The sequence below is a fragment of the Ambystoma mexicanum genome, chromosome 9, assembly GCF_040938575.1.
Source record: "Ambystoma mexicanum isolate Mex_15411 chromosome 9, UKY_AmexF1_1, whole genome shotgun sequence".
NCBI classification, from domain to species: Eukaryota; Metazoa; Chordata; class Amphibia; order Caudata; family Ambystomatidae; genus Ambystoma; species Ambystoma mexicanum.
The window spans coordinates 728,155,599-728,169,600 of NC_090931.1; the positions used below are offsets into that span (position 1 = coordinate 728,155,599).

General features: G+C 41.0%; 1 protein-coding gene across 12 annotated transcripts in view; it reads left to right on the plus strand.

The window, feature by feature from the left end:
- The window catches only part of GULP1 (GULP PTB domain containing engulfment adaptor 1), a 2,063,281-nt gene extending 2,050,561 nt beyond the window's left edge, over nucleotides 1–12,720 (plus strand). For all 12 annotated transcript variants that reach the window (XM_069615617.1, XM_069615618.1, XM_069615616.1 and 9 more), the window contains one exon: nucleotides 1,341–12,720. In XM_069615617.1, coding sequence (XP_069471718.1) covers nucleotides 1,341–1,412 — 72 coding nt within the window. In that variant the 3' untranslated portion in view covers nucleotides 1,413–12,720. The remainder of the gene's footprint in view (nucleotides 1–1,340) is intronic.
- Nucleotides 12,721–14,002: the final 1,282 nt, after the last annotated feature.

Sequence of the window (14,002 nt, forward strand, 5' to 3'; positions counted from 1 at the left end):
CATACAATTGAGGTTGGGGAATCTAACCAGAATGGTACACATTGGGGGACTGTATTGGTCTTAAGTCAGGATTGCTTGCCCCATCAATGGTGTTTGAGCCTGGAGACCTTAAATCAGTTTTTATTTGAATGTCAGGCCTACCAAATATTAAGAAGGAGATGGTTGAAATCCTTATTTAGTAGAGGCAGGACATGTCATGATGCTCTTGTGTGGGCTTAGCGCACAGTTTGCCCCAAGCTAGTTGGGACTACAAGCCTTGTGAATGTAGGTACACTTGATGCATGCTCCTCCTAATAGATAGATATATATATTTTACCAACAAGGTTATTTGTAATGTTGATTCTTAATTGTATGTAAAGAAATGTGTTAATTGTATTAGTTCTTCATTTGTTAAATGGTATATTAGCCCCTTGGAATTGATACATTTTGGGACTGTAAACATTTTTTGGTTCCCAAATTTGACCATGTATCGCAGGCCCGAATAAATGCTCACTGGCTCCCAGTCAAGGAAAGAATCAATTTCAAAATACTTACCCTCACACACAAATGCATCAATCACACTGCACCTTCCTATCTAACAGAAACCATAACCAGGAAATCTTCCTTCCGTCCTACAAGAAGCCACCATGCCAACCTACTCCAAGTTCCTTGCATAAGAAGAGCCAAAGCTGGAGGCATTGGCTTCCCACACATAGCACCCAAGCTCTGGAACGACCTCTCCAACTCTCTCAGAGCCGAACCCTCTCTATACTCCTTTCACAAATCCCTCAAAACCACTCTTTTTACATAATCTTTCCGCCCTCCCCCCGCTGACATGAACTGTACCTTAACGTTTTGATGTCTGTACTGCCAGCTTATGTATCTAAACATGCTACTTTAAAGCAAAATGCCTTGTAATCATTATCAACCCTCCTTTTGTAACAAGCCAATGTTTTCTATTCAACAGCGCCATGATGCCCAGGGGCTGTTGTGTGCTTTAAAAATACGAATAAATAAATAAATATCATTTTTATGGATATTTCCAAACAAACGTTGTTGTCAAATTTGTTTAAACATGTATTACTATAGTGATCCGTAGTATCATGATGATGTTCCCACACCTGAATCCTTCCTATTAGGTTAAGAATGCATCAGCATGAATGAATTAGAAGAAGTTTTACTTGCAATGTAATTACTTGCAAGAATACCCATTGTTCATACACTATCGGATTTCAATCGGTGTGTTCTTCACAATAGTTTTCCCACTTCAATGTTTCTTTTGTTTTAATGTGTTATTGGTAAGTTCCTAATGTACAGTATAGTTCTTGCTATGATGTTATTAATTATGTTTTATTTTGCAGGAGGGGTTCAAAATGGGACTAACTGTAGAAGCAACAATATTTGGCCTGGATCCTCTGGACAGCAAATGCTGATGCCAAGAACTGAAGCTGGAGTTTCCAAACACCGTTTATGTACTAGCAACCATCAAATGTTGCCTCTGCCATCTGCGTGCCAAAAGTGTTTTATTTCAGTGGTTTACACCTTAAAATGTGTTTACATGTGTTCCAATCAGAGAATTGCCGCCCCCATGTGACAGTGGGTAATGTCATTTCATGGAGCTGTACATGTTACACCAATTCATTAATCTTTTGTACCATTTTTATAACAGTGCAACCGATTGCTGTTGCAAATGTCCACATTTAGCTTGAATGGACTGCTCGAATGCTGCATCTACATGTACTCGATGGATACTGTTTTTTTGCAAAGAAAGCCACGAATCTTAAAATGAACTGTGATCAGCAGGCACAGAGAACATATCAGGTCGTTTTTAGGTGAGGTAGGTGGGCTTCCTATGTGAATCCATCACTACCCGCTGTGGCACTCTGGATGCAAAAGTGCCCAAAACAATATGGATTATTGGATTTTTCAATCATGAAAGAGTAACAAAATGGAAAATTCCATTTTTAAAATTCCCGTAAGTGTGTTACCTCTAGCCAATGAAAATAATGGAACAGTACAGTGTTTTATAAATAATATTCTGCTTAAGCCTCAGGTATTAGATGGGCATTTTATTTAATATGCAAGGCTGCGGCAGGTGCCATAGAAAAGGCAAGCTTCTGGACATAGTTAATTGAAATGTAAGAGGATTCGAGTCTCCCTCGTGTGATTTTTTTTGTGTGTGTGAGGGGTGGGGGAGGGGGGCAGATGAATGCATGGTACAAATGGGTTGATTCTTATCAAAGTCACATATATCAGTATTAGATCATAGAAATTCCTGATTTTGGTAGCAGCAAATTAATTATCAAAATACATTAAAAGGATTAAAGCCTCTGATATATACTGTGATCAGGTACCCTATCAATAAGGATCAGTCCAAAATTGTGCAGAACGAGACACGCACCTGTAGGGTCATCTATCTGGCTAGACCAAAGAAAATCTAGTAGATTATCTATACATAGAATTGTATGTCGATATGCAAAGGATTCCAAGCAGGATCACCAAAATTGAGATTAAAGCTCGAGATGTCTTTGATATGGCTAAGAACAACAAGGTAGAAAAAGTCCCCTGAGTAATATCTTATCCTCATAACTTGCATATTGTTTACAGTGGTGTTTTTTTTTCTGATGGAGTCAATAAAGTTCACCTTGATTACTGAGGCAGGATTGATTTTGCAAAGCGAGCATTGGCTTTGGATTTCTTGCCCTTTCTGAGCTGTGTTACAGATCCACCATTTAATGATGCAGCAAGCTCCATCTACTCAGCCACACATGAGATGCAAGTTGTTCCACAGGAGGTGTAGTGAGACTCCATGAGATGTCTGCACCACAGAGAGTGGTTCTGCTGTAAATTGTAGGCACCAGCAGTGCAAGCCATTTTCCTCTCCCATTGTGATGCCACACTAGAATATGATGCTTTTGGTTGTACAATGCTGAGAGTTCATGGCACTGCTCAACAGCGTTCACATTGTGCTAATGTTTTCAGCACTGTCATAGTATCTAATGAACATTATTCATTGCACCATGGAACACAAAAATGTACATCAGCAGCTAATAATCTGGTAAAGACTGATTCCCTTCTGAATACCCTAACCAAAGCCATTAATGAAATAGCCCCTATAGAGAATAGGAAAGTCAGTAATCATGTCAAAAATATCTGCTTCTCCGAGGAGTTAGAAAAAGACTAAGAGTAGAAAAGAGTAAAACATTCTTCCAGTGGAAAACTACAAAGAAGGAAGAGGACTGACTTACCTATCTGGGGGAGTCTAAGAGTTTCAAAATGGCAGTTATAAAAGCTAAAAAGTACTCGTATGAAGTACATATCCAAACTGCTCAACATGAGTCTAAGGAAATATATGCAATTATTAGGGAACTGGAAAAGCCTGAAATGAATTATCATAGTTAAAGATCAGGAGGGGTGTAATCAAATACAAGAAACCATGATTGCTAAAACTACAAAAATTAAAAATGGTATCGATCAAGCCACAAATTCACAATTCACAGACCCTCATAAGGCTGTTCAAGAACAACCATCTACCACCCTGCCTGTCATACCTAAGGTTGACTTCAGGAGTATATCAGAAGACGAAGCGCGTATTACTCTGGTCAAACCTAAGCCCTGTGTTCGCAAAGGAGACCAGTTTCCAGGTGCAGCCATTAAGGCATGCTCTGAGTTCCTCATCATCTCTATCAAGGATTGTTAATGAATCATTTAAGGAGTTTAAGGTGCCCACAAGATTGAACGGTTCTTGGTTCACTCCATTGTTGAAGAAATCTAACTTGGACCCCAAAAATGCAACTAATTACAAACCCATTTCCAGCTCACCCTTCATTCTAAAGATCATGGATAGAGTCGCATATGATCAACATTTACGACACAGTAAAGATTATCCGATCTTGAATGAGGCACAATCAGGCTTTCGGCCATGCTTCAGCATGGAATCAGCCCTGCTAGAAATAAAATCAAACATGATGACTATCATCAATGAGGGCACAACAATGTTGTTGATGTCCTTTGACCTATTGTCTGCGATCGATTTAGTAGACCATCCGCTTCTCCTGGACAGACTACAGAAATTAGCCAATATTAGCAAAGGACTGGATGCAGTCCTTTCTGGGGTTGAGGTCCATGCTTGTCTGTATCAAACAAGCAGAAGCTGAACCCGTTTTAGTCAACTATGGGGCTCCTCAAGGAGCTGCACTCTCATAAGTCCTGTATAATCCTTTATAAGGTAAAGATAGGGCAAAAAGAGAGACACTTATACTGTCCGCCAGCACATACCGCGCACGCGCAAAGATCTTTTGGGTAGCATCTCAGCCACCGGCCTTCACTGCGCATGCGCTAAGACCCCCCACCGCCAATTAGCTGATACACAGCTCGCTACACCACTGCACAGCTCCTGACACCGGGCTACCGACTATATCTATATAGATCCTCGGTACCAGGTAAGAGCCTCAAGAGAACTTCAATACTTGACTCACCCTAATACCTCGAGTCCTCACACGCATAATTATTGACTCACTGTGCAATCGGAGTCACTTTCACCTAAGATTTGGATTACTACAACTGTGCACCATCCAAACAGCCATTTCAAAAGTGCTTTAACAGCACACTGCGCCTCACACTTCACTCTTGTGGTCTACCTAAGTGCTTTAACTGAGCACTGCACCTACGTTTTTCACTCTTGTGGACCTTTAACTAACAGTGCTTTAATTTGAACACTGCACCCACCTACTTGACTCTTTGATAGCCCACATACATTACTAGGCACAATGTTCGGGCCATCACACTGCAGCAGTACTTTAGAGTCACTTACCACACGGTGCCCGATCTTTATCTCTAATAGCAGCACCATAATCACGATAAGCACGAGCATAGCTGCAGTGCCTTATCAGTCTAGATTCCTCTAAGTCTTCCTCCCTTTCTCTCTACATATCCAGAGACTAAGGTATCTACTTCACCCACCGTGAATACTCCAGCCACCATCGCTGGACCTGGTCAAATTATAGCCAGAGGTATGTTTTGCCAAAAGAATAACCTTCACACATTATGAATCAACATAAGACCTTTAGGTAACCTTTTTGGTTCCCCCTCCTGTAGATATCCCTAGGGATCCCCTGCCAGTACTATGAACAGGCTGAACCTAATAACCTCAAGTTCACTGTCGATATTATAAAGGTAGGACTTTTGTACGCAGCTCCCTCTCACAGCTAATTACTGTGCCGTCACCCTTCTCTGACACACACTCTGCAATTTGTCTTCTGTTTCCCTAGGCATTCACATTGTTTGGTCAACATTTAACAACATCCTGATGATAGTTTGGACCCTTCATCTGCTAACAATTAACTCGGTGAAGGCTGACATTATCCCGAACCAGAAACACGAACATGATTGTGTCGACAACAACAGCATACTACTATTTTAAAAGTAGTATATGAATTTGCACAAAATATCTATGCTTTTAACCCTCACTTGAATGTGGAGTGTAAACATTTGAATTTCTTTGTTGCCCGCTATGGCATACATGTGTTTTTTTGAGGTTCAATTTTATGTTTATGGACCTACAGATTTTAGATGTGTGTCTAAACCCATGAATAAATTGAAGTATTTTTCCTCAAATTCTTTAGCCCTTTCTGTGACCACCAACAGCTAGCATGTGATGCATCTACCTTAGTGCCCTTCAGGCCTACCTGTTTTTGCACGTTTAAACAGGGGTAGCTGTTGACTCTTCCTTGTTTTCCTTTTTGTATAATCCTTTTACAGCCCCTTTCTTTCATCTGCTAGAGAAAGAAAGGATCTGTTTCTCGAATTATGCGGATGATTCGCAGTGCCTTATTCCACTTACGGACCACTACAAAAACGATGCCAAGGTAGTCTCTGAGATATACGATCTTATTCGTGACTGGGTGGATAGGAATGGCATGGCACTTAACCATGGAAAGACAGAGCTTATGTTAATTGGATCCAGACCTAAATTAGCTAAACTCACAACAGAGTGTAAATCCTTCCACATTGAGGATTATGATATTCCGACAAAGGATAAAATGACAATCTTAGGTGTAATTTTTGATCAGACACTGAGTATGCCTGATCATGTCAATGGCTTGGTGTCAGCATCATCCTATTATATCAGGTTGCCTACACACATTTGTCCATTCCTATCCGTAAAGAGATGTGAAACCATCGCCAGAGCTATCCTCTCTGCTAAAATTGACTACTGCGGCTCCCTCCTCATTGCAGTGGGGAAAACGGAGCTAGTAAAACTCCAAGTGGCACGGAATAGCACCATTAGATCGATTATGGGCTTACAAATGTTTGCGCATGTGTCAGAGATAAGAAGAATACTGCATTGGTTGCAGATTGCAGAGAGAATTGATTTCTGACGGTTATAGGTCAAAGGTTTGAATCAAAAGGTTTGAAATACAATAGGGTCGAATCAAAAGGACCGAAAAAAAAAGGTTCACAGTTTTCTTTTTTTTTCATTTTTGGGGGGGATCCCCCCAACCCCTGTTTTTGTGGTAAAAACCACTTTTTTTACCTATACGGAAACCCCCCAAAAAAATATATAACGACCAAAAATGTGAACCTTTTGTTTTCGGTCCTATTGACGCGACCCTATTGCATTCGAACCTTTTGTATTCGAACCTTTAACCGGACACCATTTCCGACTACTTGTCATTACTTATAAATTGCTCATAGGATGCTTCCCGGCATATATTGCCAAAAGAATCAAATCAAACATGTGGTACACACCTTGTGGTCAAATAATGCCAAAAAACTGCAAATACCAAAAACCTTTTCGGATTAGTTAAAAGGGGTGCTTTTTGGGCTGCAGCCCTGCCTAAATGTAATGCCCTCCCTGTGGCCCTAAGAAATTGCCCCACATTGGATATTTCTAAGAACAAACTCAAAACACACCTAATTAAATAGAGCAGCTGTTTCCTACGCTATATAATTTGATCACCCGTCCTCTTTAGGTCTTGGCGCCTGTATGCCTCCGGGCCACTTGGTCACGCCGTACAAATAATATAAAGTAAAGTAAAAGAACACCTACTATTTTTGTTCTAGAGTCATAAACCAAAATATATAAAACAATATGTAACCACAGCAACATGGCAAAAGGGGAGCTAATTCCAGCATCTGTCTTGTTGAATAATACAGATATAACCTTATGATAATAAAAGAATAAGCATTTAAGTGGAGCAGATCTGCTTATTTTGCCTGCTGAAACATATAAACAACAATATGAATCAACACAGTGAATGGATTCTTAAAAGGCTCTTGTGAAAATTCACTACATATGCCTACAGGAACACTTTAGAAGCAAACATACCCTTAGCAAACTCATCCTCAAGCTAGGAAATGCCATTGTTAGGCCATCATACGACTCACTCTCAATCTCTTATAAGTTTTCAGAAGAGATGAAAGATGGAACTTGGGAAAGGCAATTTGTATTTGAGAGGCTGAAGGAGCATTCAATACGTGCACGCTTTCATAAAATTCCAAATGAATTCCAAATTAAATTCAGAGATAATTTTAGCATTCACTGCAAATTAAGGAAATTGTCTAGTTCTTCTGGGTTCTTTCAAATGTGTCCCTCACTGAAGGGTAACATGCAGAGGAAATGCAGGTACCCACACACACCTGGGCAGGCCCAGTCCTGCAATGATGACAGGAGCCTTTAGCAACTTAAACTTTCTTTACTGCTTTCCCGCAGTGAACTGCTGCTTCCCCGGTTCCCTACTGTGCATGTGCGAACATCGCGCATCCTGATTAGTCTGTGTGATGGAGCTCCAGGACTCTGTTAACTGTGTCCGTGCCAGGACACAACAAGACATATGCTCCTGTCGAGCAAAACAAAAGTCACTTACAGTTCTGTGTTCACATTTCTTCATTAGACGCAAAGGTCTTCTAATGCATCTGGTTGGCCTTGTCTGAGATCCTTCTGACTCCTCTTCAGTATCGGCTTGCTACATGAGGCGACAGGGTTGTCTCTCTCTCTCATCCTGATCCTCTTCCTTGTACAGTTTGAACTGGTAGACATTTCGAGTGACCACCTTGGTAGGGGAGGGAGCAGTCAGCATTGTTCCATTGATGTGGGATACAGTCAGATAGTCTGGATCAAATCTCAAGTCTGGTTTCCTGTCCTGCCGTCTGCAGACAGTCACCTTGTCTCCTATTTGCGGGCTGGAGCTCTTGGCTCGCCTCCTGTTGTCAGCATATATCTTCATGTCCTGTTTCCTGTGTGCATACGTCACTCTTGCCTGTTCTGCATCCTCATTTGGGTCACTTGCCAGGTATGGAAGTCGGGTCCTTGTTCGTTGGCCAAACAACAACTCTGGGGGGCATTTTCCAGTCGTGTCGAGCATGGAGTTCCTGTAGTCCTGCAAGATTTTACACATAGCTTGATTAAGTGACACGTATCATAGCTGGTTCTGTTGGAAGACACTCCTTAGGCTGCCCATGAACCGCTCCACCACGACATTTGCTTGTGGCATAGGCGAGTTATCTTTCTGTGGTGAATGCCCATGTATTGCATGCATTTTGTGAATTCCATGCTGCTGAATGGTAGACTGTTGTCTGACTTGAGGACTTTGGGAATGCCCCATGCAGAGAAGATACTATCTAGCACAGGTATGGCGGTCCTGGCAGCTGTGGATGATGTCATGTGCACTAGAGGAAATTGTGAATACTCATCCATGATGACTAGCCAATACTTACTCTCCCCAAAGGGAATGAAGAAGTCAATCATGAGGTGAGTCCAAGGGAGCTCTGGCATGTCAGACACGTTTAGGGTTCAGGGTTATTAGGCTTGGATATGCAGTGACACAGGTGGCAGGCACCAATCGTGCATTCCCCCTTTTGATCTAGTCCTGGGAACCACATGGTGTCTCTAACCTGTCTCTTCATGCCCACCCCCTCACCCCCCGGTTTCCTTCATGAGCTAGGTCTATGACCAGTTTCCACAGATTGTGGGAATCACTAATCTGTGCCCTCGTATGACGAGCCACTCTGCTGATATCGCTAACTCCTATCCAAGGCCTGAAGTTCTACCATGACCCAGTCCCCAACTTGCTTGTATGTGAAGTATGTGTCTCTCCGCGTACGGGACCTAATAAGGTCCGGTACTCACTTCGGCATGACATCTTGTCCTGTGTGTTCCAAGATCATTGCTTTAATGATGGCCCTTGGGGGACTGTGATGGGTGAGGAAGTTCACATACTGCTCTGCCATTGAGTTATTGACAGGTGTGTCCCTTAGTGGGTGCCGGGACATGAAATCATCTGGGTTGTATTCCTTCCCTGGCTTGTAAACAATCATGAAGTTGAAGTCCTGCAATCTCTCTATCCTTGGTGGCATCTTGCACTTAGAGTTTCCATAGATGGTCACCGGTGATTGGTGATCCATCACAGTTGTGAAAGGCTTTCCGAGGAGAAACATCTGAAAGTGCTTGCAAGCCCATACGACAGCCAGACCCTCCTTTTCAGGTTGTGATTATCTTCTTTCTACCTCTGACAGGCTCTTGCTGGCGTAGGCAATTACTGTTCTGGTGGATTCTTGCCCTGGTCGAGGTTGCACCAAAATCGCCCCCAAGCCAACTGGACTAGCATCCACCATTACTTCCGTGCACATGTTTGGGTCGAAGTAAGTAATGTGTTCAGCCGAGGCAATGTCTTTCTTTTTTTGGTCAAATGCCTTCTCACACTGCTGTGACAATTGGAATGCCCTGCCCTGCTTGGTGAGTTCCATGAGAGGGCCACTGGTAGTCTCAAAATCTCAGAGATATTGGCTGCAATAACTGCCCATCGCTAGGAGGACCGGACTTGACATATTGGGGAGCTGAAATCTCAGAGGTGGTGGGCACTTTGCCCGGATCCTTCGTGTGTTTTTTCTTCAGTAAACATACTCAGATTAGGTTATCTAATTTAACCTGGGTGCTTGAGGAGGATTGGGCAACATCCTAATTTTGATCAAACATATCATGTTCTTATGTTGTTGAAAATATAAATGGCTCATCCCCATTCAAGATTAGCACCTGTCAAATTAAACAAATGGGATTAAACAGTTCCACTAAATAATTGCCTTCTGAAAGCTCACTGCACTAGATACCCTTCTCTTAGAGCCTGTACCATGTAAATTCATAAACATTGGGAAAGATGCATATATCATAGCAAGGAATTTCACATGCTCTATGAAAAAAACCAGAAGAGTGTGGCCATTCAGCCCCATGTTGATCTCTATTGGGCATAAAGACATGATGTGAATCATGAATAACCTCATGAATTTCCATAAATGCTGAGAGGAAGATATTGAAAAGGATTTTGGGCACTAAATTATAGAAGGATATGTTTATGTATTTATTAACGATTTCCAATTTGCCTAATTCAGTTAACAGGTGGTTTCATGGTGTTTAATTGAGCATTGAAAACAGAGTATCTATAATGATCTTATACAAAACCAACTATACTATGGAACACTAGACGGTTTCCCTTTTCAACATTTATGTGAGGAGTTGACGCAGTGCTTCTGCTCTAAAATCAGTACACTGTGCTATACTACTGCACCTGTGTCATCTTTGCTGTGATTTGAAGTCGAGCAACAAAGCACCAACAGGTCACCCTCCATAATTTCCTTCTTCACTGAGCCTGCTCTCATCAAGGTCATGAAACCCTTCCACTACGTGCCCGCTCCCACTATCCCACTACTGTGTTGAAATTGGATTCCAGTTCCTGTTCTTGTGCAATTTATTATTGTGCCACTCAAAGAGGGGTCAGTTTCTATGCTTTTTTTGATGGGTCACTTCAACAGCTTAAGGCACATATGCTATTCATCATTGAACAAAACATACACATTTTTAGTAATATACAACCTGTCAACCTCTGTTTAATATTGTGGTGTATATTATTTGTATCTGTTGTTTCATCTCTATCTGATGATCTATAGTGTCATGTCCCACAAATTCAGAAGCTGCATGTCCCTTTTTAGTGAGAAGAATTATATGATATGATAGTTGATTTATATAGCGCCTATACACATTGTGTTTCAAAGCGTTTCAAGGCAAGGGAGGGAACCAAAATATCACACACGTTCTTGAGTGAGTCATTTTCAAATCGTATCTAGAACGTCCAGTAGCTCCTATGGCCCCCTTGCTATCCCTTAGGGAAAAGTGGCAAATGGTATCATTTAAAATGGGCTGCCATGACAGTATTAAAAGCTTCGGCCATTAATATGATGATGATTCGTTGCAAATTATAATTTGACTATTAGTTCTTGTTCACTGACGTTTGACAAACCAACAAATATTTTTGAGCAATCCATGACTTTCAGCAATGGCAGGTGTTAAATTGTGTTATATACCACATTTTCATTGGCATGGTTTTGTTTGAAATACGTTTAAAGTATCCATTCATATTAGAAAGAATCAAGAACATATCTGATTCAATATAATATTGAGCAGGCTAAAACATATATTTCTTTTTTTAAAGTAACATTATTGTACGTTCTGGATGATGGAATGTCTATATTTTTTAGAAAGTTCACACATTCTACACGTATGCAGTATTACAGCACATGGAAACATATGTTCATAATGTTGCATTTAAAGCAGGTAGTATGTCTTATCTTGCCTACATCAGCACTCATATGTAACTACAGTTAGTCAAGAATTATTTTACAGACAAAGTTGCTTTGTTTATCATGTAGTATTTGGGAATTTGTATAATGTGTATGTTTAGCAGCCATATCTGTGGCTTTTAAAAAAGAAATCATCGAATAGAACTTGTATTTTTATTGTACCTTACACCGTTAGGTCAGGCCATATATTTAGTGGCCATGTACTATAATGGGAAACACAACACTATGATAGTGTTTGCACATTTATAAAAAGAATATCTGCTGATTTGTCTTTTGTGGTGACTGATACTGGAAGTATTAATGTAAGTTGCGATGCAGGCATCATATAAGTGCCAGGGTTTTGTTACCTTGAGGTTTGAGGTCACCCTCATCTCTTGCAAAGCTTCACCGTAGGAAGTGGTGCCCTAAAACAGGGGTCTGCAACATGAGGCTCCCCAGATATTTTGGACTCTGATTCCCATGACCAAGCACCGTACACAATGCAGGCGAGGGCTGATGGGAGTCCAGAACATCTGTCGAGAAAAAAATTGCAGGCCCCTCCCACTGAAGAAAACGTGTTATTCCACGTGCAGTGCTGTTCCACTTCGAAAAACTGGTATATCTTACACCTCTTGCACAAAACCCTGCTCATAGGTGAGGACATCTTTTGCTGGTAAAAGTTGCTTCACATAAAGACCTTGCATAGTCGATTTATTTTTTTATTTCTCCTGCTTGATTTACATATTTAGTGGCCCTTCAGTGCATGACTCTTCTATTTTATTGGACCACGAAGGTGCATTTAATATGTCATTTTACAGTCAGGAATCCATCCCATGCATTTTGCCCAGTAGAACCGATTTTAGCAAATACATTCAGAAAAGTATGGGGACAGAGCAGTTCCAAAGGCATCTTGTACAATATGCCTCTCTTTACTCTTGATATGTACGGCTGTATTTTCTTTTAACAATGCTCTGGATATAGCAACTGCTTTGGTTTATCAATATGTAAATGCTACTAACATTTTAATTGCATAATTTTACAAAAAGGTTCAGTCACCCACATGGAAGCATTTCTTTCTGTACAATATTATCTGTTTGACTTAGCTCAAAATAAATGTTTTTCAATAAACTATCTTGTGCGCATAGATTTTCATTTTTGATCGCTTGTCAGCTGCTATGTGTTTGATAGAGAGACTGTTATCATAAAGTAGGGGGTGGGCACCAGGGAAGATCTGTGGATCCCGGTTGCATATACACGTGTATGCATTTTTTGGAAACATGAAGAAATGCATAAATAGGCACAGTGGTAGAGCCAGACTCTGGAATCTGACCTTTCCTTGAATCTGCAGGGGTTCGGTGTGGATGGGGATTCAGTGAGGCCTATCTGCCTTGGAGCAGTATTGGATCCAACATTGTCAAGAGGGATCATCCCCCTTTTGGTTCCTTTCCACTCCTAACTAAAAGGATATTCGTATGCAGATATGGTTCTGTATCCAATAACAAAATCATGAGCATGTGTTTTCAGTCGTTTTCCGAAGGCAAAGTAGTTATAGTGGCCGAGCAGTTCTTGGAGAACATCTTGTGCTTCAACAAACTCCTCCCTCCATCCCTATAAATCGTGTCATTGTGATTAGCCCAAATGCAGCCATAGAAATGAGTTAGGATAAGGCAAACCTTTCCTACTATTGCTGTAATCCCTGTTTCAGCTCTCAACGATGACATTGGGTTGGAAATTGAACTTCCGGGAACTTCATGAGGAAGGTATTTGCAGGAATCCCAATGAGCTGACCTGGTCGTGGTGTACACACCACACTACAGAAATCTACAGGGCCACTTAACTCACCATCCCCAATATTTCCTGTTGAAGCAAAGAAGAGCATCATTTAACACATGCTGCAGGTTATACTTTTAAAAGCGTGACGTGACCACAACAAAAGCGACAAAAAAAACACCCAATGTATTAATTCCATTGCTGAAAAGTTGAGCACAAAGCACACATTCTTTCTTGAATCTTGGGACCCTAACCATAAGCATACATTTTCATATTGAAAAATGTATTTCTGTTTTCCGTTTTTAAGAATTTTTGAGGCTATCCAGAATTGCTTCAAATGTGATTTTAGGACCTGGTACCTGGTGCATATCATCTTTCAATAGCAGTACTGATGTTCTTGCTCTCTTTATGACTGCCATAAATAGTGATACACCCAATTTATAGTGTGTTACTTAGTTACTGTGAAGGTCAAACGGCAACGTTGCAAGGACATAAACCTGTGTCACACTTCTACGAACTGGGAAAAGTTGAGCATAGCTCACATCAAGTTTAAAGTGTACCAACGCAGTATTGGAAGAACACCTGGATGGCCCTCAATAAGGCAGGACCAATGTTTATATTGGCACGGAACTGTCACATGATT